Source organism: Euprymna scolopes, chromosome 29 (assembly GCF_053919585.1).
Source record: "Euprymna scolopes isolate OS-2025 chromosome 29, ASM5391958v1, whole genome shotgun sequence".
Lineage (NCBI taxonomy): Eukaryota > Metazoa > Mollusca > Cephalopoda > Sepiida > Sepiolidae > Euprymna > Euprymna scolopes.
In genome coordinates, this window is record NC_136510.1 from 37,484,887 (window position 1) to 37,512,274 (window position 27,388).

The 27,388-nt window shown below is 35.2% G+C and overlaps 1 protein-coding gene across 1 annotated transcript in view; it reads right to left on the minus strand.

The window, feature by feature from the left end:
- LOC145252594 (opioid growth factor receptor-like protein 1) overlaps positions 1 to 25,288 on the minus strand; it is a 39,079-nt gene extending 13,791 nt beyond the window's left edge. Inside the window, exons 1-4 of the mRNA XM_080112275.1 lie at positions 24,785 to 25,288; positions 14,677 to 14,720; positions 7,859 to 7,909; positions 5,920 to 5,998 (exon numbers count right to left, since the gene is read on the minus strand). Of these exons, the coding sequence (XP_079968401.1) occupies positions 5,920 to 5,998; positions 7,859 to 7,909; positions 14,677 to 14,698 (152 nt within the window). The 5' untranslated portion in view covers positions 14,699 to 14,720; positions 24,785 to 25,288. The remainder of the gene's footprint in view (positions 1 to 5,919; positions 5,999 to 7,858; positions 7,910 to 14,676; positions 14,721 to 24,784) is intronic.
- Positions 25,289 to 27,388: the final 2,100 nt, after the last annotated feature.

Below are 27,388 nucleotides of genomic sequence, written 5' to 3' on the forward strand. Positions count from 1 at the left end.
TTTGTCTCGTAAAAGTGTGCATCACAAAAGATTAGAGACAGTAGTGTAGGATGAGAAAGAGAGTTCATGCGTGTACCGCACTGAAGCCTGAAGGCCGGGTGAGTTCTTTTAACCCTAACTCTAACTGCATGGAAGCCCGAAGGCCGGGTGAGTTCTGTTGAGTCCCAAGAAAGAAGTTGGGGGAGACAGGTCTGTTCCACGTGGAGTTGCTGTCAGTTCACAATCTGGGAAGAGAGAGAGAGAGAGAGAGAGAGAAAGTGTATGTGTTGCCGGTTTAAACTTTTATAAACTCGGTCATGTGACTGAGAGTTGGCTTCTGATTGGACAAGCTAGGAAGGAAGTGTATTCAAAATTTCCAGCTGCAGGAATTCGCTCCTTGTTTTTGCAATTTCGTCTGCTGCAGTTTTCTCACAGCATTATGGTTGATGATCCATTTCTTATCGTTTGTAAGACCTCGCATTAAAACGGGTGCATTTTCATTCCGTTTATAAAGCAAATAGCAGATGGAAATGCAACCCACCCCCATTTATTTTTTTTTAATCAAATCTTGTGTCATCCAAACGTCATCTCAATCTGTATACCAAAGTTTTACTGACTATTCATGAATGGTGCATTTTGATGTGTTAAGCTAATTCGCATGTTGCATAAGTTATTCCTAATTAATGCCTTAATTTAGTCATCATTTGAAGGTTCTCCATCATTAAGGCTTAAATCTCCAGATCTAAACTTTTTGAACCATTTTCGTACAGTTCTGTCAGTTAAAACACTTTATAAATATTTATATTCTTACACACACACACACACACACACACACACACACACACACACACACACACACACACACACACGTATATATATATATATTTATATTTTTTACATTGGAGTTACCACTTATCAAGGCCCAGAGGCCACTCGAGGATAAGGGTTAATGAGTGTACAGTAGTCAATGGGACAATATCGTAGTAATCGTTAGTAGTGGAAATTTGGTAAATTGGATTATTTAAGGGGAATGGCTCATCAAGAACTTGTTTACATTGAACTTGAAGACAACCATATTGTAGTCAGTTGGAAAGCAGGTAAATGGAAGAGAGTTTCACAGGTGTGCAGTTCTAAGAAAGAAGCTTTTTTAATGGAATCTACGTTTAGGTTTAGGCACAGATAAAGAGTAGGGGAAATTATTGATAGTGTTTTCAGCTGGACGAGTGTTTTTCTTGAAAGTTTGGTGAGGGGGGAACCATAGATTGGAGCTCAGATGAACACTTACCATGAAAATAATGATAAAGCAGAAACAGGCTCGCAGCATCTCTTCTGTGAGAAAGAGGTTGCAGGGAAGACAAAAGGGCATCCCCTACTAAGCTACGAGGCAGGATAAGATCTTTCTAGCAGCTCCTACCCAGATGTGACAGCAGTACTCCATCCTTGGATGTACCTGGCTCTTATATAGGTAGAGAATTGCATCAGCAGTGAGATATCTACTGGATCGATAGAAGGATCTCAACATCTTTCCAGTGACCCTGGCAACAGATTTGATGTACGTATTCCATTTCAGATCAAGAGTAAAGGTCAAGTCCAAAAGCTTGTCAAAACATGGAGCCTCCCCAAGACAACAACCATTCATTTCAATTGATACCAGATGGGGATCAGAGCATTGATGATGACAAGATACAAGCTTGGTTTTAGATGCATCAAAAGTAACCAGCCACCTGTTTCCCCATTCTACCATGTGCTCAAGATCAGAAGAGAGAGAATCAGAGAGAACTTGGTTGTTTACGGCCTTTGATATGCTACCATAGATGGTAGTGTCATCAGCATCAATGTCTACGAATGATCTAAGAATGTGATTTGGGAAATTATTGATGTAGATCAGGAAGAGAGTTGAGCCCAAGATGGACCCCTGAGAGACTCCAGCATTAATACTGTGAGCTTCTGATTTCTGCCCATCAACCACTACTCTTATGAATCTATCAGAGAGAAATGATTTAATAATTGAGAAGACATTTCCAGCTATACCGTAGCTAGAGCTCTTATGAAGTAGACCTTTATGCCATACCCTATCAAAGGCCTTTGATATGTCAATTACCCTAGAAAGAAAGCCTCCATCGAGAGGTTTGCTAATTCTATGGGATATAATCATAAGCACATCAGGGTCAGTTACTTTACTGGAATCAAGGTTTTTGATTAGCTTGGCAACATCATGCACAGATATTTGTATGTCGCATAGCATGTTTTCTGATACAGGAGGAAATACTGAGGGTTGGTGGCCTTGATCACATAGGGTAGAATTAACTGCAAAGTTCTTGGCAAAGAGTTTGGCTTTGTCTGATGCTGACGAGATTACCTCAGGTCCATTGATGATAGTTGGGATAGAGCACATGCTTGTGTTCAGAATTCTGGTGAGAACCTAGCTGCTGCTCATCTACTTTAGACTTGACGCACATTCTTTATTACACTTTTACAGTTGTTGCTTTTTTCAAGGGTATGAAACGGTCTATACCTACAATTAACCATTCCGTCAGGTCTGATACTATAGAGGACACATCCTTTTTAAACATGGAATGCAGAGGTAGATCTGATATAAATATACTGAAGCTATCCCAGTCAGCCATATAGTATTGATATACTGTACAATGGAGAGGTACGTCTGAGGACTTATTATATTTCATTTTTATCTTAACTGATACAATGGAGTTGTTAGAAGATCCGAAAGGAGACAGAATGAAAGATGAACATAGCTCAAGGCAAGTTGTGAGAAAAAGATCTAGGAGACTTGCATACTGGCCATCAGTGTTGGGCATTCGGGTGGTCCGTAAATAATATGAGTGAGGTCATAAGCAATGGAGAAATCGTAACGGAACCTCCCCACATCATCGGTCTTGTTTGAGTGGATTAACCATTCCCTACTATGAACATTGGAGTCTCCACAGACGTGAATGTTAGCCGAAGGATGAGTAACAGGATGTGGTCAATTTTCTCAGATATGCTTTTAAAGATAGTAACTCTGCTATTGTGGGCACAATAGAGAGCAAATATAAATGCAGTAGTGTGAACAAGTGCAATCCAGAAGCACATATAGGGTAAGTTAGGAAATGTCCCTACCACATGGAAACCCATCTTTAATGTAGGCACATATTCCATGGCCATGGCGATCTTGGGGGTCAAATTTGGAAGTTAAGTTAGAGTATCCTTTAATTACAAACTCATCTAGGGAAATAGTCGGTCCAATGCCAGTTTCACTTAGGAATAATAGATCTGGTTTAGTCTCCTGAAATTGGGTTTCAACCTCTGTAAGGTTGGAACGTAGACCCCTGATGTTGGAGAAGGAGATATGATAGTTGGGGTCTACATTGGAAAATATAGATCTGGGTTTAATCGTGTATTTTTTCTGGAAACTTCATGATGGAGTGTTGGGATTTGTGGAATAGGTCGACAGACTTGCTTAGAGCAGGACAGGGAGGGAAAGTAAGAGAGAAAAAGAAACAGATTTATTTTTTGTAGCACATGATAAGCTAAAGCCATAACAATTACCCTCTAATATAGCATCGAGAAGCCTCATCAGAAGCTACTGCATGGTCCAGAATCCATTCACTAAATCGCAATACAGTAGCCCTAGTACTTTGCACCTTCTAATAGGACAGACTCCTTAGTGGTTAATCCAAGGTTCGGGTCCCTGACTAACAGATGGATAACATCAGCCCAGATAAAACGTTTACCTCCAGTACCCTTACTAGTGACATGGCCACAAGGATAGACATAGAAACAGAAAATTTCTTACATCTCTGGCGACTGTCCATGCAAAATATTGCCAACCTAGAATACAGCTTTTTCTTTTCCCTTTTTCAGAAAAATCACTCATTAAAAATGAGTACTGAGGGACAAATAAGGAGAAGTGAGAGTAACAGGAGCTGCCGATAACGCATCCACAATCCATTGTCTACTCTCCATTAAGAAAAAAAAAATAATATTATTAAGTATTGTACTTAATATACGTGTTTAAGAGAAAGTATGGTGATAGATTCCCCTCTCACAAATTTGGCAATTCTAGGCACTGTATGTGGTCTCCTCTTATATCAACATTGTTTCCAGTTTCCCTGAACCTCCACTTGCCATTGGTCTTTAACAATGCTGACTTAGGAGAGGTGAGGTTGGATATTGTGTAACTCTTGCTACAAAAAAAATTCCATGCACAGGCACCCTTACAGTTAGTATCCATAGTCTGTTGAGGCTGAAGGAAGCTATCATTTGTGTTTCAATTTTTGATGAGAGTTCAGTTTTTTTTCTCTCTCATTGGGAAAGGAGGGGGCAATATTTTATTATTTTATTATATTTTTAACATATTATTTTTAACATATTATTTTTAACATATTATTTTTATAATAGATTTTCAATAAATATCTTCTACTAAGTTTTTAAGTGAATTTTTTTCTAACGGCAAGTTTTTGGAGATGACGAGACAATACGAAGGTGGTTTCAGAAATTCTGCAAGTATCCTTATGTTTAACTACAGAGTGAAACAATAAAGTTGTCGCCCTAAAGAAAACAACACTACAGCTTTATTTTAAAACTTTTAATGAAAAAAATCAATTCAGGTAACTTGATTATGTAGTAGAGCTGACACCTATTCAATGTAGCCGCCTTCAGCTTCAGTAGTCGCCTACAGGTTTGGAACTGGGAACATGCCTATTCCACAAGCGTCAGTGGGAGCTCGGTAGATGGCGACCATCAGGCTGACTTTGATGTTGTAGGAGGTCATGTTGGTGATGTCTTGACGTATGACCAAACGAAGTAGTCCAGAGGGTTCAGGCTAAAGGGGGCAGGAGATGCCAGTCAGAAAAGGATACAAAGTCGTAGCACTTCTTCTGAAGCCAAGCCTGGGTATTTTTGGATTTTTAGGCCAACGCTGAGTCCTACTGCCACACCCAGGATCTGCCAGCAGCTACTTGATTGCACCAGGGGGTCACCACACTCTTCAACACATCCAGGTACACTTTGGTGCTGACTTTCAAGCCGACTTTGAAGATGTGAGGTGGCATAATATGGCAGTCACTTGAAACTATACCAAAACCATAATGGTGGCCAAAAACTTTGTTTTCATCACCCTGAGCATGTTTCTGTTATTCGTGGCAATCCAGCGATGCATTGTGAGGGTGCTGGCAATGGTCCTGTTGTCATAATTTGAATCAGTAGAGAGCATGAGTTGTACAGCGATCTCGCTCGCTGAACATTGTGTCATTTTCAGGCATGATAGAAGGCATCTATCGCTCTTGGTAGTTGTACACAACTGGCCAACTAGTAGATGGTCTATAACAAAAAAAGAAAACCAGTTTTCATCAAAGGGAAATGGAATCATGTTGTCTTTTCTAAGGCAACAATTTTATCGTTTCATCCTGTATTTTCTACAGTGAATTTCACCCGACTACAACTTCTTTTGGACTATATCATATGTATATATTCATATGAACATCAAACTTTTTCTTTGCCTTGCATTATACCACCATGTTTTTCATTGCCCTACTTTTCTTCATTGAGCATGGATTTCATTTTGAAATATTCTTTTACTTTTGGCCGAATATAAATTTTCATACAAACTTTAGTTTTCAATTCATTAGCTAACCAGCAAAATTTATAGATTACCTTAGAATATTATTTTGTTAACTATGTTTCCTCTGAGGATACAAGCCATCCATTAAAACTCCATGGAATAAGGAAAGAACTTTAAATCTTTATATTCATTGTCGAAAAATAATATCAATGCACTCACTCCACCAAAAACAGGATTTGAAGAATAGGAATAGAAATGATGTAAGATGACATTAAAAAATGAACAAACTTTTTGAGCAACCCAATATTATAAATGGTTATAACGCAACGGGTCATGGGTAGATCAATTATTTTCTGAGAAAGGTTCGGATTGTTTCTTACCATTGAATGTAAGCACAATTGCTTTCCAATTTCTTGTAGTCTCCTTTCCAATTATTCAAGATATTTTCAATTAAATCACCTAGAATGGCAAATGATAGATAAAAGTTTTACTTTTTTGGTACTACAGCAAAATTCAGTAAATGTAACTCGATCAAAAAAAAAAACAACAAAAAACAATAGTATCTGCTGGCTTTTTGTATCAATTTCAACTAAAAGCACTTATATCTACTAATTGGTACGTCAGAAGTACTTAAATATTACTGTATTATTAAAAAAAAAAAAATGAATTTTTGATCTTTATTGTAAAAAATCCTTACCTGACATAATGACATAAGAAGTAACTAAGTTATTCTAAAACAAGGCAAGTAGCTCATAATTTATCAAAAAAATAGTGTTTTTTTTTAGTCAAACATTTTATTCTTGCTAATTTTTATCAATATAATTTTTTCTTTAATATTATTTTTCTACCTCATGGTTTCTCATTGATTATAAGGAGATGAGTCAATAAGAGCTCATTTACATTGGACTTGAAGGCTACCATATTGTAGTCAACCGGGTAGTTCTAGAAAAGAAGCTCTCTTCATGGAATCTGCATTTAGATTTAAGCACAAATAGAGAGTGGGGGAAAATTTTATATAGTGGTTGTATATAGTGGTTGTAGCTAGTCGAGTGTTTTGTGAAAAATTAGCAAGTAGAGGTGGATAGATTGGAGCTCTATCGAGCACATTCCATGAAAATTATGATAGAGCAGAGACAGATTCGCAACGTCTCTTCTGTGGGAAAGAGGTACCAGGGAAGAGAAAAGGGCGTCACTTACTAAGTTTCTAAGCCAGTTTTAAACTCTATCAAGATAGGATAGGGCGCACTGAGCAGCTCTTGCCCAGATGTAGCAACATTACTCCATTTTAGGATGTACTTGGCTTTTATACAGATGGAGGATTGCATCGGCAGTGAGGCACCTACTAGAGCAGTAAAATGATCCAACCATTGGTCATAGTGGAAGTTCATTTGAACTGAAAAGAAAAAAGTGGACCATGGGTTTATTTTTAGCATTCTCATAACTCTTACTTCTCTTATTTTGTCCTTTAGTCCTCATGTTCCACAAATGATATTTCTGATAAAGGAAGAAAAATTGCTGTTTTCTGGGTCAGAATCTATCCATATAACGCTTATATCATTATCTAGTTTTTAAACTTGGAGTTATATTTGTTACTAGTGTATTATACAAACCGGAAGTCAGTAATTGCACACATTACAAATCAGATTTATTATGAATGTCTGTTCAGGCTCGACCGGCACCTGATGTCACTACCGGAATATAGCTGAACACTGTAAAAAACTCTTGGAAATTCATTCAAATTATATATTTTTTAAATAGTATTTTCAGATTAACTTCAATTGTTACAATATTTTTGTTTATTAAATTGTTAGGTGAAAGTACAGAATAGTTACAAAACATCCATCCCCCCCATGTTAAGAATGGCTTTCTAAATATTAATGTTATTTCAGCACAATAACATAGATGCACAAGTACCCGACATTGTTTGTCCAGTCATACTAGATATTTACGAGAAATCCAGTTCATAATATGCAACAGTAATGACATTGCGTTCTTAAAATGCACAAGTACCAATATATTTTAGCAACTTACATCAACTTACTTGTCTGGAGTGATCTTCATTTAAAAATAACACTCAAGATGAGAACAGTAGACCAAATAATCCAAATTCTCCACCTCTTTATTTTGTCAAGTTTTGTGAGGTAGGGAAAATTGTGAACAAACACTCGAATATCTATGTCACATAAAGGAATTAAATGTTAGCCTCAGGAAGAGGCTCTGTGATCTCTGAGAAGTTATTGAAGTAAAATGAAAAACGTGACAAGAACAAAAACAAAAGGTACACAGATACAGATATAAAATAGTTATAGTTTTCCTTACCATCTGGTTCTGATGGGCTTTTATTCATGTAAAAGTCCAGATTGGGTTGAACTGAATCGAAAAGAAAACAAGAGTTAAAAATAAAATAAAAAATTCTTTAAAAATAACAAAATTCGTGATGGATTATCTCCCTTTATTTAAACATTTTTTACAAATTACCTCCCTTTAATTTTCAATTGCTCATAGTAGAATGTCAATATTTGTTCTTACTCATAAAATCATTTCTTCGTGAAAATCAGACTTTTAGAGTAGCAAATATCTCAAATCTATAAAGTTCTTGCATAATATTTTCAAAGTCAGACCCAAATAGCAATTCAGCTGACAAAACAAACTTTGCTTCTTGATAGCCAATTTTCATTTGTTACTATCGTACCATGTTGTTGTCAATATTTTGTTACAATTTATTTAAAAAAATATTTAGTTCAGTCAAAACAACAGATAATAAAGAAACATTTTGAAATAATTACCTAAAAGATATAAATCAGCAAGGGGGATAAGCCATGGTGCTTTTTTCTTGAAGATAATACGAGTTGTCTATCTGTCTAAAATTTTATTTATTTTCTAACATAAAAATTACAAACTAAAATGCGTTCATTGCATCCTAAGTCTACACAAACACTGTAACAGAGCACGGACACACATGTGAAAATGCATGCGCAATGACGTCATGGGTTCAGAAAAAGACTTTAAAATAGAAGAAAGAGGACGATCACATGAGCGACATGGATAACGTTCAAGATCACATTAGAGAGACGAGAAGAATGTTCAAGATCAAGATCATATGAGGGATGCCACAGCGGTAATGAGAGAATGGAGAAATAAATGTTGTTGTACAACAAGACAAGTGAGTTGAGGTTCTTTTCTATTCTTTGTCCTTTTTGTGACTGAGCATACGATGTTTTGGTTCCCGGACAACGTTACAGAAATGAGTAGACATTTCACGTTTTATTCCCCTAGCTCAGGGTTTGGGAGTTCAGTTCATTGACACCATGAGTTAAGTGTGATTAAAGGAATGTTGACATTTTTACTTGCAAGTAAAATGAAAGCTATAAAAACAAAATAAATAAATAAAACTTTTTGGCTTTCGATTTCTTCATTTTTGTTGCAACAGTTTTCAATTTGGAGACCAATTAAACAACAGGAGACCATGTTACTTTTGCTCTCAGACCTGAACCCCATATTAACATTTTTATTTTTTAAACTTTTACAATTTTCAATTTTTATTAGTTGAAGGAATAAGATACACCTGAAGAAGGTTCAAGGTTAAATCAAGCTTACATCAAGATTGCATCAATGTTACATTAGATCGAAGGTTACATCAATGTTACATTAGATCAAAGGTTACATCGATGTTACATTAAATCGAAGGTTACATCAACTGACACATTGGGAGAATAAAGATCAAGAACAATAATCTGAATCATTGAAATGGAGCGCTGAGTTTATTTTTAGGATCTTCGTAATTTTAGCTTCCATTATTTTATCCTTTAGCCCTCACATTCTATGGACGATGTGTCTGATAAAGGGGAAGACTTGTTGCTTTCTGGGTTGAAATCTATCAACCTAACACTATTGTTGGTTAGTTTTTAACTTTAAAGTAATATTATTTTAGTAACTTATATCAAGTGGCTTCTTGTCATGTCTGGAGCGATTTTCATGAAAAAACAAAAGCACTGAAGATGAGAACAGTAGTCCAGATAATAAAAATAATACAAATTCTTTGTGACTTTACTCACTCAAGTTTTGCGATTAGGGATTAGCCGCAAATAAGCACTCACGTATCTATCTTAGAAAAAAATCGAAGGGACCCTTTGATCTCTGAGAACTTACTGAAGTAAAATAGGAAGAAAGAGAAAAAATAATTTTTATTAGTTGAAAGGATAAGATACACCTGAAGAAGATCGGAGGTTACATCTGCCAAAACATTGTGAGAATAACACTCAAGAGAAGAACAGTCGTCCAAATCATCAAAATGAGCCATGAGGTTTGTTTCTAGGATCCTCATAATTCTCACTTCCCTTATTTTGTCCTTTAGTTAACATATTCTATGAACAATGTTTCTGACAAAGGGGGAAGATTGTTGTTTCCTGGATGAAAATCTGTCTATCTAACACTTACCACTGGCAACTTACATCAAATAGCGTCATGCCTTGTCTGGAGAGATTTCCATAAAAAAAAATAACTCAAGATGAGAAGAGTAGTTTGGATAATAAAAATAATACAAGTTCTTCACAGTTTCACTCACTCAAATTTTGTGAGATAGGGAATACGCAAAAATAAAAATTCGCATATCCATCTATCTCATAAAGAAATCAAGTATTAGCCCCAGGAAGGGGTCCCTTGATATCTGAGAAGTTGCTGAAGTAAAATAGGAGAAAAAAGTAAAAAAAAATAAATAAGTATAACGATTAATGATACATATATAAAATATTTTAATTGCCGTCTGATTCTATTCGACTTAAAAACTATTTACAGAGTTATTTCTCTTGATTTCCTGAATGAAAGAAGATTTTAGTTCTCCTGACTCTTAAACTCACTAATTTGATGACACCAAACAAACTAATATTACAGTAAATTATTTTGCCATAAAATGCTCGAACTCATACTAAAACAGAATCAGCAAGGTTTGTACGTGCAACTTTAGTAGTTTTTTTTTTTTTTGTTTTAGCTTGACAGACATAAAGGATTTATATAAAAGATTTGCATAAGTAGAAATAAATAAATGATACATGATTTACTATAGTTACGGACAAATCGTCATATTCATTACGGAAGATAAGTTTTGTGGATGTAAGAGAACAAAAAACAAAAAAAAAAATGTATACTTTCTTAGAACTTTACCATTTGATTGAAGCAGTGGTTTTCCATGGTGTAGACATGTGTTAATTAACATCTTCAAGGCTGTTATTTTTTTTCAGAAAGTTTTTATCATTCCCTCACATGCAGCACCTAGTATTCTTAAATGGTCGCCCTTTTATCATTAACAATCTCAATGTTGCTTAACTTTGGTGACCTATGGAGAACCAGTGTGTCACCATGATGATGCCATGGATGCACGAGTTTGGAAACCATCAATTTTTGCATTCACATTTTAGAAATCACTTTTTGTTACTTGCTTAAGTAAAATTGGTCGATTAATATACACGGTTGTTGTTTGTTTTCTTCGAAAGCTGTCACTTGAATTCAACTTTCAACAATCATTTCAGAGTAAAATTTCTTTTTTTTTTTTTGTTGTGTGTGTGTAAGACCTGAACTTTCTTTTGGGAATAGAAAATCCCCACAAGCCTTAATAAAAATGAAATATGAACAAGACCTCTAAAACGTTTATATTAGGTTGTCCAGAAAGTACTAAGCATGTTTTTAGACACACAAAGAGGATAGAAAGGAAAAGATTTCTCCTTTCCTAGGGATATTAATTTAATGAAAATGGTCATGTATTTTCTTAAACTTCCAACTGTAGCTTTCATGAACTGTATTTTCTTAAACTTCCAACTCTTGCGCAAGTGCTTTAGTTGTGATATTTGGATTTTTCTCAGTTTTTGTCTTCAAAACATCAATATCAAATTTGAGTCTTCCACTGCGAGTTTCATTCATTAGTACTTATTAATTTATCTCTTTCGGATCGGTTCTATATTTAAAATACAATGGACACTTATTCTGGATTTGGTCTTTATCTAAGGGAGATAACCAGGATTTACTAATGAAATAATGTTATTTAGTTGTAGATAATTTAGGACTATTTAGGACCCACTTCTAAAAATACACCTGGTTTATGATGAACGTTTGTTTTCTTTATTTAATAAATGCAAACCACTCCCGAACAGTTGATTCTCTTATGGCAGCATCACCATGCACTTCACAAATTTATCTTGAAAGTTTTAGCAGCATTTTATCCTTTTTAAAGAAAAAAAATCATAACTAACCGGACATGAAATTTGTTACAGTCCATTTTCTTGCAATGAGGAGTATCTTAAAGTAAACAAATTCGAAAAAAACTTTGTCTGCAATTGATAAAAAGGATATGTGTAACTCCTGTTAAGATTCATTTCAGTAAACAGTTTATAGGCTTGTTAAGAGCCTTCAGAAACTTGTAGTTTTAAAATACTAAGGACTTTATGGGCAACCTAATATTTTTTACTCACTACTACTACTACTACTACTACCACCACATCATCATCATCATCATCATCATCATTATCGGTTTAACATCTGCTTTACATGCTGGCACGTGTTAGGCAGCTTTTCCAAACTGGCATTCAAACTAACCTATCTCTGGCCAGGTCTTTATATTTGTTCCCATTTCTCTCAAATCACTATCACTTCCCTCAATATTTCCTTGGCTTTCACGACCACCACCACCACCACCATCATCATCATCATCATCATCATCATCATCATCATCATCATCATAATAATAATCTAGCTATTATATATATAAAAGTGAACGTGTGTGTGTGTGTGTGTGTGTGTGTGTGCATTTTCCTATGTAATAACTCTGTCTCTCGAAATTTGATATACAGGGTACTGGGATTTAGGAAAATCTTTGTAATCCGTTTTCGGCCAGAAATTTGGCTGTTAAGAGGTCAAAGTTCAACGATTTGACCTTTGAGAACTCTACCAAACTCCTCCGACAATCTTTGGTCTAAACACTTGAAATTTTTGATATAGGTTCTTTGGACATGGATCTAACTTAATAACCTGATTTGAGCCCAAAACAATAAACTTTAAGGGGTCATAATAGGGGTCAAAGTTAAAAAAATTGACCGCTTTTTTTTTTTTTTTTTGCTCAACATACACCTTCAAATACTTGGGCAACGCCAGGCTGAAATGCTAGTATATCTATAAAAGTGAAATTGTGTGTGTGTGTGTGTGTGTGTGTGTGTGTAGATTTCTCTCCCAAACTAATCTGTCAAGTTTCAGTCTACAGACTCGAGATTTGACAGAAGGGGAATTGAGATTTGGGAAAATCTTTTTAATCAGTTTTCAAACAGAAATTTTACTGTCAACGGGTCAAAGTCCAACAATTTGACCTTTGAAAACTCTACCAAACTCCTCCGCCAATTTTGGGTCTAAACACTTGAAATTTTAGATGTAGGTTACTTGAAACTTTTTAATTTGATTTGTGCCCAAAATAATAAATGTTAAGGGGTCAAAATTGGTGTATTAAAAAAAAAAAAATTGACCTCTTTCTCTATCGAATTACTCAGCCAATTTTGGTCTAAACATTTGAAATTTTACATAAAGTGTATTCAGACATAGAGCAAGCTTTTTAATCAGTTTTTGGCTGAAAATTTGGTTGCCAAGAGGTCAAAGTTGAAAGAGTTGACCTTTGCAGACTCTACCACACTCCTCCGCCAATTTTGGGTCTAAACACTTAAAATTTTAGATGTAGATTACCTGGATATGAGTAAAACTTTTTAATATATATATAAAAAAGTTATGCACATAAAGTTATCAACAATACATAGGGCCCGAGCAAAGACAGGCTGAACTGCTTGTATAATAATAATTGGATTAATGTGCATTTTATGTATCAGCGTATGTTAAACAGCTTTTAGAAACTGACTTTCAAACTAACCTATCTCTGGTGAGGACTTTTATCCATTTTTTTCTCAAATCAACCTTTATCACTTCTTCCCATATTTCCTTGGCATTTTCCTGTCAACTAATCCTGTTACCTTAACTATTCTACAAGGTGCCTTCAATAAGTTCCCAGACTTTTATTTTAACTCTAGTCCCCTTTGAAGTTGTCTCCTCTGGCTGCAATGCACTTATTATACGGTTCCAACAACTTATGGAGGGCGCCATGGAAGTTCTCTTGTGAATGTGTCAATCACCCTCATCACGGCCTCTTTCATCTCCTCAATTGTCTCATAACGGCGGCCTCTAAGGTTTTTATTGAGCTTAGAGTATAAGAAAAAGTCACCGGGACTATCTTGATGCCCATCTTGGTCAAATAGTCTGCGACAAAGATGAAGTGGACAGGTGCATTTTAGCAAATCTACTGCATCTTCAGTTCCTTGTGAATCATCGTGTGTACAGTTCCCACACTGACATCAAACTGTGCACTTATTGTCTTTATAGACACACGGCGATCCTTATTCATGAAATTCTTTATATGACCAATCAACTCTGGGGTTCTGACTTCTTTACAATTTCCACACCTCTAATCATCCCTCACAGACTCCCTGCCTTCCTTAAATCTCTTATGCCACTAAAAAAACGGATACTTGACTCATGCAAGATGGTCCAAAAGCAGTCTGAAGCATTCCATACTTGACTGAGATTTTTTTCCAAGTTTAAAACAGAATTTTATTGCATATCGTTCTTCTAAAGTGTCCATACGTCCAGATTGCATTTGTGAAATTCACCAGCTGTGACAATCAGGCTTTAGTAGGGTGTATTCCAATTCCTGCTATAACTGTTCATTCGAACCTGAAATCATAAAAATTGGTCAGTAATCTCTTAAGATGTATATCAATAGCATAACGAATTTTCAAGAGTCTGCAACGATTTCAAGTGCCTGTACAAAAAAAAGTCTGTACATTTAAGGCATCTCATACATCTACTTCACTCTAATCCATTCTTTTAACGTGATCAAACCAACATATTCTCCTGTTCTGCATATATCTTCCTCTGAGGTCACCAGATCTAATTTGGTCTTTAAAGCCCACTTTACAGATCCATCATATCATTCTTATTTAATTTCTCTCCATGCAACACATATCTTCAACTATCACTAGCCAGGTTTCACGTCCATACATTGTCACACTGCATGCTGATATTTATGACGAATGTTCAAATAATACTTTACTCACATGCTGACAAGTCTTCACACATTTCTGTTTTCTTTGAAAATATTCTGAAAAATAAAAAGAAACAATTAAAAACTTTGTATTATGTCTTTGTTATTATATGAAAAACGATATCACAATGTAGACCAATATGCTGTCCATCGCGACTGTTAAATCCCATTGTTTTTTTTTTTTTTTTTTTTTTTACCTTGGAAGATTGTAACGCTGCCAACATTGCCCTGCTTTTTATTGAAACCAACCAAGAGCTCTTTTTAGTATCCTCACTGTTCCCTTAAGTGCAATTGTCTGGATCTCTTTTGCATTTGGTTCACCAGGAATATTAGTTAGGTAGGACTTCAGGTTCTTCTTCATAAACCCTGTGGCACCTATAATAACTCGTATGATTGATATCTCCCTAAGATTCCAGTTTCTTTTCATATCGTACATGAAACCTTGATATTTGGTCTGTTTTTCCCTTTCAGCTCTGTTCAGACCTCCATCATTAGGAACACTCACTTCAACCAAGGTTGCAACTCTCTCTGACTTATTCCATATAACTATGTCAGATTTCACAGCAGCATTTTCAAGGTAGGTGGCTGTAGGTATTACATGGTCGTAATGTATAGTATATAAGTCATTTTTCTGCTGTTGTAGTTTTCTTTGTGTCTTAATCTATTCCCTTTCTTCTGCTTCTTGTTCTGGCTGTGTCATTGGCTCTCATGTTGGTGATTGCTGAGGACATGAGCACTGGTTTATAGGTATAAAAAAAACAAAACAGAAAACATGCTAACTCAGAAGAGAAAACATATCACGAAAACGCATCCAATCAATTGTGTCCTAAGAGTGCATGTGATAAAAGCCCCCCCCCCCAAGCACTGTCTGTTGATGACTGTTGAGTCATCTTTGTCGATCAATTGAACAGTTTATCTCTTCAACTATAAACACTCTCCTCGACCTGCTCCAAGCCACAAACTGTTGTCAACATCCGCAAACTGAAAAAAAAAAAACTCTTGTAAAACTAACTCTAAATATATTGAATTCAAGATCAGTAATCCTATGGCTGAATCTTGTTTCTTATTTGGTGACTCCCGTCCTATGGTAGCAGTACTTGAAAACAGAAAGGATACCGAAAAGGAACAAGAGGAACACATGATCTACTATACATAAACTAAAAAATCCTACAAGCCAAAAGAAGTAGAAAAAGAATTGCTCGATATTTTCAATTTTCGAAGTTTGATGCAAATCGTTTAATATTTCCATTTCTCGATGCTATCAATTTTCAAAAATCTCACTTTTGCCTCTGTTGCATCGATTTTATATTTCATGAATAGATCATAATGAGTACCAGGTCAGGACAGAATACACGCATACTGGTTCAAATACTTCACGATACTACGTAAAAAACTTATTCTAAACATGAAAGATGTATCCACGAAGCAGAAGTGCCAGAATGGATTACCAAAGGGAAGGCCACATTAATACCAAAGGAAACAGAAAAGGAAACCACCCCCAGCGACTACAGACTTACAGCATGCTTACCTACCTTGTGAAAAATACTAACAGCACAACTGAGAGAACACATTTACCATTCTCTTAATAATTGGGGACTACACCCCGAAACACAGAAATGATGCTAAAAAGAAAAAAGAGGAACACATGATTTACAAGGACCAAAAGATCCAAAATGACATAAAAAATAGAAAAAATAGAATATAGCCATGGCATGGATCGACTATAATAAAGCATACAACAGGGTCCTTAAAGCATGGATAAAAGAGTATTTAAGGATGTACAAAATACCAGACAAGATTATCAATTTGATTGTAAATGCGATGAGATCATACAAACTTGAACTGACAGCTGAAAAGCAATACATAATTAGGATAAAAATATAAAGAGGTATTTTCCAAGGAGATTCCCTATTACCACTACTGTTCATTATAGCCTCTTAACAAGGAAATATCAAGCCAGATACAAGTTTACTAATACAGACAAAACAATAGACCATCTAATGTATATGGACGACCAGAAACATTTTGCAAGAAACAAAAAGGAACTAGAGACACTAATAAATACATCCAAAATCTTCAGTTAGGACATCTTTAATTTAGAATATTCTTTGATATAGAATAAATATAATTTAAGATGCTGAATTGATTAATTTTCTTTAATAAATACAGAAAAAAATGCTCATTATAAAGAAATAGATTCAGTTTTTTTTTGTTTTTGTTTGTAATTTCTAATTACAAAATATCTCATTTTAAAATGAATGGCTGCAACACTTTTTTTGCAAGAAGTAAATAAACTGTAATTTTAAGTATTTTTCATATTACAAAACTGAAACTTAATAATTTTCTTCATTTTTAATTTTCTTTATTAAATATAGAAAAATCATTCATCATAAACCAGGTGTATTTTTAGAAGTGGGTCCTAAATAGTCCTAAATTATCTGCAACTAAATAACATTATTTCATTAGTAAATCCTAGTTATCTCCCTTAGATAAAGACCAATTCCCAAATAAGCACCCATTGTATTTTAAATATAGTACTGATCCAAATGAGATAAATTCATAAGTACTAATAAACTTTTTTTTAATTGCATTTTTACCCCAAACAAGGCACTGCCATTTTAATGTAGGGGGCTACTATCTAGGACATAAGTTGCAGGGATACTATGTAGGGAGTTAAGCAGCAAGATGTCTGTTTACATTACAATTAAACTTCTGCATGTCAGTACAGTCGGGAAGCAGGAACCCAGAAGGGAATTCCAAAGTCTAGCAGTTCTGGAGAAGAAACTATTAGAGTAGAAGGCTTTCTGGCATTTGGGATCTCTACTGTGTAGGGGTGGGATTTTGCTGCTTGTCGGGTTTGTCGGGAGTATTTACGTTGAGGGGGCTTGTAGTTCATTGGAACATATACCATTCTTGTAAAACAGGCAGAAGAATGCAACATTTTGCTGATGGGACAGAGGTTGATACCTAGCTGACAGTTGAGGACCTATTAGTTTGGCGACTCTCTTTTGAACCTTGTCCAGGAGTGAGATACTAGTAGCAGATGCACCATCCCAAATATGACAACAATACTACATGCATGAGCGAATGATAGCCTTGGAGACATACAGGATACTTTCAGGTGTAAGTAACTTTCTAGCACAGTAGAGAGAGCCCACCTTTTTTGCAGCAGCCGTGGCAATGCCCTCAATGTATCTGTCCCACCTCCTGTTCCCTGTGAACATTAAGGCGAGGAGTTTGAAAGAAATACTTTCAGGTAATGTAACATTAGTCATAGTTATTTGTGGTTGAGAAAGTTTCTTGTAATTATTAAAGGAAACAAGCTTAGTCTTGCCAGCATATTATCATCCATTTTTGTCCCCATTTCACTACAGACTGGAGGTCTTCCTCTAGAGTTTCCGCCATTACCTTGGATATGTGTTCATTCGTTTTCCCCTCACACCTGTTATAGAGTGTGGTGTTGTCAGCTAATATACCCATCTCAGAGACAATTTTATCATGGAGGTCATTTATGAATATCAGGAATAATAAAGGTCCAACAACAGAACCCTAGAATAGACCCATATTTATATCATATTGTTTTGACGTATGACCATTGAGGACAACCTGAATTCTTCTCTTATTTAAGAAGAATTCAATTATGTATTTGTGTATTCGTGATTTTCATGAGAAGACCATCGTGACATACCCTGTCAAAAGCCTTAGATATATCTAGGGCTACTGCCTTACCATTCCTTGCCTTATCCAGTGCATGGTATATATGTTCAGAGATTACAGTTAGGATATCTGCAGTAAAACGGGCTTGCCTAAATCCATATTGTTGGTCAGACAGAAGTTTAGCAACTCTAAGGTGGTACACTAGAGCTTGATTAATTATGGACTTAAATATTTTGACGAAAAGAGGGAAGAGGCTAATGGGGCGATAATTTAATGGGTCAGTTCTTTCGCCAGAATTCTTATAAAATGGTACCGAAGAGGCAGTTTTCCAGCAGTCAGGAAAGCAAGATTTTTTAAGGCATTTGAGTAGGAGTTTAGAGAGAACTGGAGCAACCTCAGTGGAGCATTTTTTAATAGTACAGCGGGGATGAAATCAGGTTCACATGTTTTTGAGGTGTCAAGGTTTTTTATGATATCATGTACTTGAGAAGTGGTGATGTTCAGATCATCTAGTGGGGGTTCTGTTCACAAAGAAAAATCAGGGAATGGTTTTCTGGGTCCAAAGTAGAGTTTGAGGCAAACCGACAGGCAGGCATGTTAACCTTTTCAGTTACCGTGTAAACAATCTCATGATTGTTGAATAATGGGGAAATTGTTGATTGCCCATTATTTACTACACTGTTGTAGATTTTCCAGAAATCATGAGTTCCTAATTTCTGCACTTCAAAACGTTTTCTGGTGGTTTTGGTATATTCTAATTACTATTTCTTTCTTACAATTACTCCTAGATTCTATAAACTTTTGTCTGTTTGTACTGGACTTATGTCAGATTAATCTGTGGTATGCATGCTGCCTTTGAGCAATGGCAGTTGTGCAAGTAGAAGTAAACCATTGAGGAGAGTGGAAGTCAGAAAGTAATATTGTGCTACATAGTTCAATACAAACAATAAAATCACAATCTTTAATGTACTCCTTCAGTCTACAACCTCTTGACAGACAATATTCTTTGTTTGCTGTGTTTTTTTTAATGTTCCCTTTTTTTACATAACGTTTAACTGACTCCTTTTTTTTTTTTTTTTGTGAAGCACAACTGCACGTCAAAATTACTATGAGTTTTCTCACACCATTATAACAATGATCATATATTATTATTATAATGATATTCGAAAACGGGGCTACATCAAAGGGAGATCACTCTCATATTCTTGTCCAGGTTTGCCAAATTGGCCATTTTAAGCAAAATTTCACGAATTTCATTTTTTTAAAAGCTGTTTGGCCTCCAAAATTTGTATTTGGCCTTTTTCATAGTGTAACTTACTAACTAAATATTATATAAAAGGAACTTTGTGTGTGTGTGTTTGTGTATGTGTGAGTTTGTTTCCTATGGACTTCAAAACGGCTGGGCCGATTCTTATGAAATTTCACATGAAAGTACTTTATGTGCCTGGTAGTGTTCTTAAGTTTTGTATTGAAACGTCTTTGATAAGTATCGCTAATCTATAATCAATAATTGAAATAATCTGATGAAAAAAGGAACAGGCGATTTTAACCAAGTGCATTTGAGAAATATTATTACCACACAAGCTGAAAGGCCCGACATATAAAATCAACAGTAAGTTCTTTCATATGACAGGAATGCATTTGAAATAAATGTTTCTGCTTTAAGCACAATTGAATCATGATACTTGACTTTTGCATTCTAGGTTTTCTACAGTGCAATGTAGACTACAATATATTGTGAACTAAGTCAATCTGAGAGGTATGTGAGCTTCCTCCTGGTGCACCATAATGGGCCCCAAACTAGAGCCCTTTAGGGGAAAAGAAATTTAAGAGAAATTAAATTCCTCTACCCCAAAGAAATAAAACACAATGACACCTACTTCTCGTTTAAAATGCGCCGCATTTATTTTTCAACAAAATAACCAGATAAACAAGCAAAGTCCGATCGGTAAGAGTTCTTGTGAAATCATTGAGGTTAGAATATTCAAATTAGGTGAAGATCCTTTGTGGAATTACTAAGATTAAAAGATCATGTTAGATGAAAGTCCTTTGTTAAAATAATAAGATTGGAAGGTGAAAGTCTTCTATGAAAATAATATCCTTATTTCAAAGTTTTTGTTTTAACTGGCAAAGTTTGCCTTATTCGAAAGTCCCATGAGAAAAGTAGTCCGTTGTTAGTAATTCTTATAGAAAATGTACGGAATGGGTGCGTGTGTGCATAAGTGTGGTTTTTTGGATGCCTGTGTGGCATGTGTAATTATGTTTTGGACAGATTTGAAAACGACGATGAGATGAAAACAAGAGACATGTTCTCATGTCAAGTTGGAGCAAAAAGAGAGAGAGAGAAAGAATGTTTGTTGCGTTTAAGTACTTTTTGAATCAAATTCCAGCACAAGATTGCTGCTGCTGATATTTGGTTTGGGAAAACGTTAAAAAATAATCTTCTAAAATTTCTCATTGGTCGATATTGTCACGTGGTATTGTCTTCGCCTACGTCTACCAGAAATATGTCCATTTTGCTTTTGTTGTTGTGAGAAAAGCGTGTGGGCGTATTTGAAATTATGTTGTTGCTTGAAGAACTTATTTTTGTGCAAATGCGTGCGGAAATTAAAATCAATGAACGTTCGTTCATTTACACGCGAGCGTGTGTGTGTGTGTAAAATTTTTTTGACTTGTAATGGGGGTAAATATTTAATTGCTGCCCACATCAACAATATTTGGCACAAGGCCTGGAAAGCGGGAACCCTGCAGGCTCCCCTAAAGGAGGGGCACTCCTGCAATTTTAAAAATTGCCTGAGTAACCCCGTCAGCATTCCCCAGTCGGGGCGCCTCAGGCAGCAAGCAATAAACTTGCCCCACCGGAAAGCCCGGTGGCAAGGCCTGGGAGGGTAGACCTCCTAGGTATTACCCAGGTGGTGTACCTCAGTCCAACAAGTGCTGGGCCGGTTCCCGGCCCCTCACCTGTTGGGCTGAGTGTCAAGTGACGAATCCTTGACTTGTACTACCCTGTCTTCCTGCAGCTGAAGCCGCGAGGAGACACATCCCATCACGATGGACGTGTAATGGGGTATGAGACGAATGGATTCGCCAATCATTTTTATAACCAACGGCTGTGCTAAACAACCAATCAAAACGTCCCAAGATTATTATAAAAATTGTTGAATTTTGGATTCAATCAGTTCGCCGTTTACTACGTCACGGACCGCATTTAATTCTTGGCCGCCATCTTGGTTACTGATCTGAACTACGCCGCCATCTTAGTTACTGATCTGAACTACGCCGCCATCTTTGTTCAACACAATATCTCAGAACTTAAGAGATTAACTACGCCACGGACCGCATTTGATTCTTGGCCGCCATCTTGGTTACTGATCTGAACTATGTCGCCATCTTTGTTCAACACAATGTCTGAAAACTTAACAGTGTGTGTGTGTGTGTGTGCGTGTGTGTGTGTGTGTGTGTGTGCGTGCGTGTGAGTGAGTGACAGCACAGTCCTCAATTAATCGATTTGATTGAAAAGTGGTCGATTTCACAAATTTCGAGAACAATATAAAGTGTGTAAAGATTGTAAAATATTTGTCAATCATCATTCAATCCCGAGCAACGTCAGGTCATCCTCCTAGTTGATAAATAAATAAATAAATAAAGAGACATAGATAAAGTGCAAGTGGTATTCTTTTTTCCCAGAAAAAAATGTAAGAAAATCTGTCAGTCCATATAAGGTGCGTCCATTATTTTAGTTTTATTTTTGTAAGCTTTTTCAGGGAAATCAACTTATTAAAAAAGTCAAGATTACTTCATGTGACGCAGGTTTATTCTTATCTCATCAAGGTCTGCTGTAGTTGTGTACACAGTTCAATTATACTATAGGGTCTGTTAGCATATCTCGCCTATTTTACTTATTTTAACTGACCCATTTATTTTTATCAATACATTTTATCCTTCGCAGCCATTTTGTCTTTGATAATTGACAATCACGCCGTCTAGCTAACAGCTGAGAACAAAAATAGCACAAATAACTTCCATTAAACGCAATAAAAATTGATTTTCTATCGACCTGTATAGTTTTAGAGTTCTGAAATTTTAAAAAGATCTTTTTTTTTGTTTTTTAATTTCCATTAAGATCTTGTCAAATACGATATTTTTGTAATTTGCTCGCACTATTATTCACATTTATTGGATGTGTGTTCTACCAGTTATTTTGTTTAAGCGATTATTGAGGGTCGGCATGGCTGTAATAAAACTGCACTATCATTTTTTTTTCGTTTTAACTCAACAGATTTGACACAATTTTTCTTTTGAAGTAAATAAACGCTTTAAAATAGATTAAAACACGCAAAAAAAAACAAAAAAAAAACAAAAAAAAACAACTTATCCTCGCATGTAGAAGCTTTACTTTATCTTGCCTTTGGTAACATTTATTTATTCTATATAAATTTTTTCACATTTTATTTTGGTTGGCTCTTGTTAAAAATGACCACGTATAAAAATACAATCATAAAAATATTAAAATAATATAAAATAAAATAGTTATTTTTGTACTTTTCGTAACATCTTGTTGCTACCCCCCCCCTGTTTTTTTTACATCTATCATTCTGGCAAAGTTAAAAACCGATGTACTAATTTTAAAAATTAATAAAAATTATTGCTTTTTTTCCCTCCTAATTATATGTAATACGAAACTGATTTTAACGCTAATATAGTCAACATGTCATAATCTTTAAAAAAACAATATGCACAATTTTTTATAGCATAAAGGTCTACTTCACAAGATCTCCAGCTATGGTATAGCTGGAAATGTCTTAATTATTAAATCATTTCTCTCTGATAGGTTCATAAGAGTAATGGTTGATGGGCAAAAATCAAAAGCTCTCAGTATTAATGCTAGAGTCCCTCAGGGGTCCATCTTGGGTCCAACTCTCTTCCTGATCTACATTAATGATCTTCCCAAATCACATCCTTACTTCATTCATAGACATTTATGCTGACTGTAAACGACCAAGTTCTCTCTGATTCTCTCACCTCTGATCTTGAGCACAGTACAATGGGGAAAGAGGTAGCTGGTTACTTTCAATGCATCTAAAACCAAGCTTCTATCTTTACATCATCAACGCTCTGATGCCCATCTGGCATCAATTGAAATGAATGGCTCTCGTCTGGAGGAGGCTTCATGTTTTGACAAGCTTCTGGGCTTGAACTTAACTCCCGATCTGAAATGGAACACATATCAAATCCATTGCCAAGGTTGCTGGAAAAATGGTGGGATCCTTCCTTCGACGACGGTGATATGACGCAAAATAGTGCGATGGTTCAGGGGTTAATATCATGCAAACGGTAAATTTGCGACGGGTTTGAATATCAGTTTCGTTGTCAGCGACCCTGAAAACCTATAAAGAACCAAATTTTATTGGTCGGTGTTCTGTTGCAGTTAAAGTAAACATTTACCGAAAAAAAAAAAATGATTAAAACAGAACGAAATTTAAATTTCCGTTCCATTTTTACAACAATTCGTAAAAGAACGCATACTCCGCAAGTTTTACGCTTTTAAATTTCAAAAGGTTACGAAGTACTTCAATTTCTTTCAACTATTAACACAAAATTAAAATGGCTGACCTGTTTACGAAAAACTGAAATGCATTCTGGTAATTAAATTATTTGGGGGTTACAATCCTACAGAGGCACGAAAAAGTGATAAAAATTCAAATACAGTACGTAGAATCCGGGATACGACGGCCCTTTTACTCATTTTAAAGCGTTTATTCGATTCGAAACACGTATAGTATTGAGCGTTAGGTGAAAACAAGAAAAATGATTGCGAATTGACATTGAAGTTCTGAAAATGACTTAAAAGTAAAAAAAAAAAAAAAAAAAAAAATACTGTTAGAAACCTACCCAACGGTAATATACATTGGGTGGGTTTTGCCATGGCTATATCTCGATGACCGTGCTTTCGTACACCTCTGTGGATCGTAAAACAAATCCAATTATTTTTTAAATAGGATTTTAAAAAATGTTATGTACTTCTGCAGTTTACAGACCGGGCTGAAATAATAATGTTACTAAACCCATTCTTAATATAGAGAGGAGGATATTTTGTGAACTAATTTGTACGTTCGCCTAACAATTTAACAAACAAAAGCTATCGTAAAAACTGGATTTAACTTGAAAATCCTATTTAAAAATTTGCATGGTCTGCAAACTGCAGAAGTACTAAATATTATTTCTTTGTACTTCACGTTATTGATTTTATTTTCAACCGATAAAAAGAAATAATTTGCAAGTCATCTAAGAGGCAATGAAGACACACGCACGCGCGCACACACACACACACACACACACACACACACACACACACACGAGAACGATTTACATAATTATGTGAATACAGAAATTAAAAAATATATGTATGATGATGATGATGATGATGATGACGATAATGATGATGATACTGATAATATTATTACCTGTGACGTTTTGTTCAACTGCGAGACGGCACTTGCTTTGAAAATATAAGAAATGGTCACGTTAAAACACAACTTCTTTTTCGTTGGTAAAAAGTGAAAGAAAACAAAATACTCGGAATTTTTTTTTAGTGAAAACGAATTTGTTCGTAAAGAAAGAAAAAGAATGTGACTTCGAAGAACACGTTGGCGCTCCTCCTCTTCCTTATGTAATTCACACAATTTTAAGTTTCACTATCTTAAATTTAGTACTTTCACTATAAGTTTGTTTCACTTTTTACGTTGATTAACCTTGGTACATTTTTTTTTCTTGTATTAATATTCCTATTTACAATGCCTCCCCACGGGACAGAGTTAGACACCAGGGTCGTTTTTTTAACGTGGAGAAAAGGAACAAAAATAAAAATTGTCTCAGTCGTGAAGGATTTCTACTCCACTACACAGAGAACAAGAAATTGAAGTGCAGCAGTGCAGCACTGCAGCAGCAGCATCTGCAGAACAGATACTACACTTTGAGATATTAAATCTTTTATTCATGTTAAAAAATACAGTAAAAATCAACGATGAACAAAAAACTTAGATCTTGTCCCGAAGGCCAATTATGTTCTTGTATTATTATTATTACAATTTAACATCCTCATTTACCCCCCCCCCCATCACCACCACAAAGCGAGTTTACTTTTTTTTTTAGGCAATTACGTGGGCACTCTGTAAAACTTGGCAAAAAACAAAACAGTTATTTGATTAGTTAGACTAGGGGATAATTTTTACATATAAATTTAAAGGTGATCCGGCATTTCTAGTCTAATCTAGCGTTTTATGGCAGTTAACCATTGGTGCCTTCTACTTTTTTTTTTTTTAGGCGGACGTTGTCGAGAGTGCCCCTCCCCTTAAATTCCACAATTTTCACTTTTTTTTTTTTTTTTTTTTTTTTTTTTTTTTTTAACTTTTTTGCTGTTAATATCATCTATTACAGACTTAAGTTTCAGATCATAAAAAAAAAAAATTGAAAAAAAAAAAAATCTTTAATAACTTTTCACGTGGGGTTCAGTTTTCAATTATAACGTTGTACTAAATTGAACACGAACTTTGTGACCGCGGTGAATAGATAGATACATAATACAGAGATGAGATGGATACATACGTGTGTGTGTGTGTGTGTGTGTGTGTGTGTGTGTGTGTGTGTGTGTGCGTGCGTGCGTGTGTGTGAGAGAGAGAGGGGGGTAGATACAGAGATGAGAGTGGGAGGAGGGAAGAGGGGGCGGGGTAAAGAAATCTTCCATTTTTTTTTAACCCCTCCGTTCTAACCCCTACCTTCAGGTCACATCAGAGAGAATGAATTGCCATTTTTTTTCATACTTAAACTTAAGTCTGTAATCGATGATATTAACAGAAAAAAAGTTTTTAAAAAGTGAAAATTGTGGAATTTAGAGGGGGGGGGCACTCTCGACAACGTCCGCCTTTATATATATATTTATATACGGCATTTTGAGAGGGTAAAAAAATATAAAAATAAATGAAGCTAATAAAAAATCCTAAATTTCATGCTGAAAAGGTTGTAAAACATCGGGACTTTTAAATATATCGGAATCAGAAAAATGTGTCCCTATTTTATGAGCGGCACATGTCAGGGGCGGCATTTTGAAAGGGTAAAAATAGAAAATAGAAAAAATAAATAAAAAATAAAAAATCGCAATTTTTTGCCAAAACTGTTGTAAAAAATCTTAACTTTTGGAGGTATCGGATTCAGAAAATGTATCCCTATTTTACGAGAGGCCCATCTCAGGGGGCGGCATTTTGAGAGGGTAAAAATAGAGAAAAAAAAAAATAAATAAATAAAAGCTAACAAAAAATTTGAAAGTTTTTACCGAAAAGGTTGAAAAAATTGGGACTTTTGGAGGTACCGGAATCAGAAAAATGTGTCCCTATTTTACAAGCGGCTCATGCCAGGGGGCGTCATTTTGAGAGGGTAAAAATAGTAGGTATAAAAAAATAAATAAAAATAAATAAAAGCTAACAAAATATATTAAATTTTATACCGAAAAGGTTGTAAAATTAGAACTTTTGGAGGTATCGGAATCAGAAAAATGTGTTCGTATGTTATGATCGGCTCATGTCAGGGGGGCGGCATTTTTAGAGGAAAAAGCTAACAAAATATCTTAAATTTTATACCGAAAAGTTTGCCAAAATTGGAACTTTTGGAGGTATCGAAATCAAAAAAATGTGTCCCTATTTTACGAGCAACACATATCAGGTACAGCATTTTGAGAGGGTAAAAATAGAAAATAGAAATAATAAATAAAAGTTAACAAAATACTGAAAATGTTGTAAAAAACTGGATCTTTTGGAGGAGGTCATCAGAATCGAAAAAATGTGTCCATTATTTACGATTCCAAAACCGATTGTTTTAAATTTTTAATATAATTTTTCATTATTAGCACTAATAATAAATATTTATTGTTTTTGAATTATAAGTAAAACTAGAATGATAATAACATTAAAATTAATTTATTTTATTTGTAAAACAAAGTTTTAAAAAAGTTGCATAAATTCTCTAAGTAACTTTTCAAAGAAAGTAGTTGATTTACATGTTCCAAAAAATGTTGA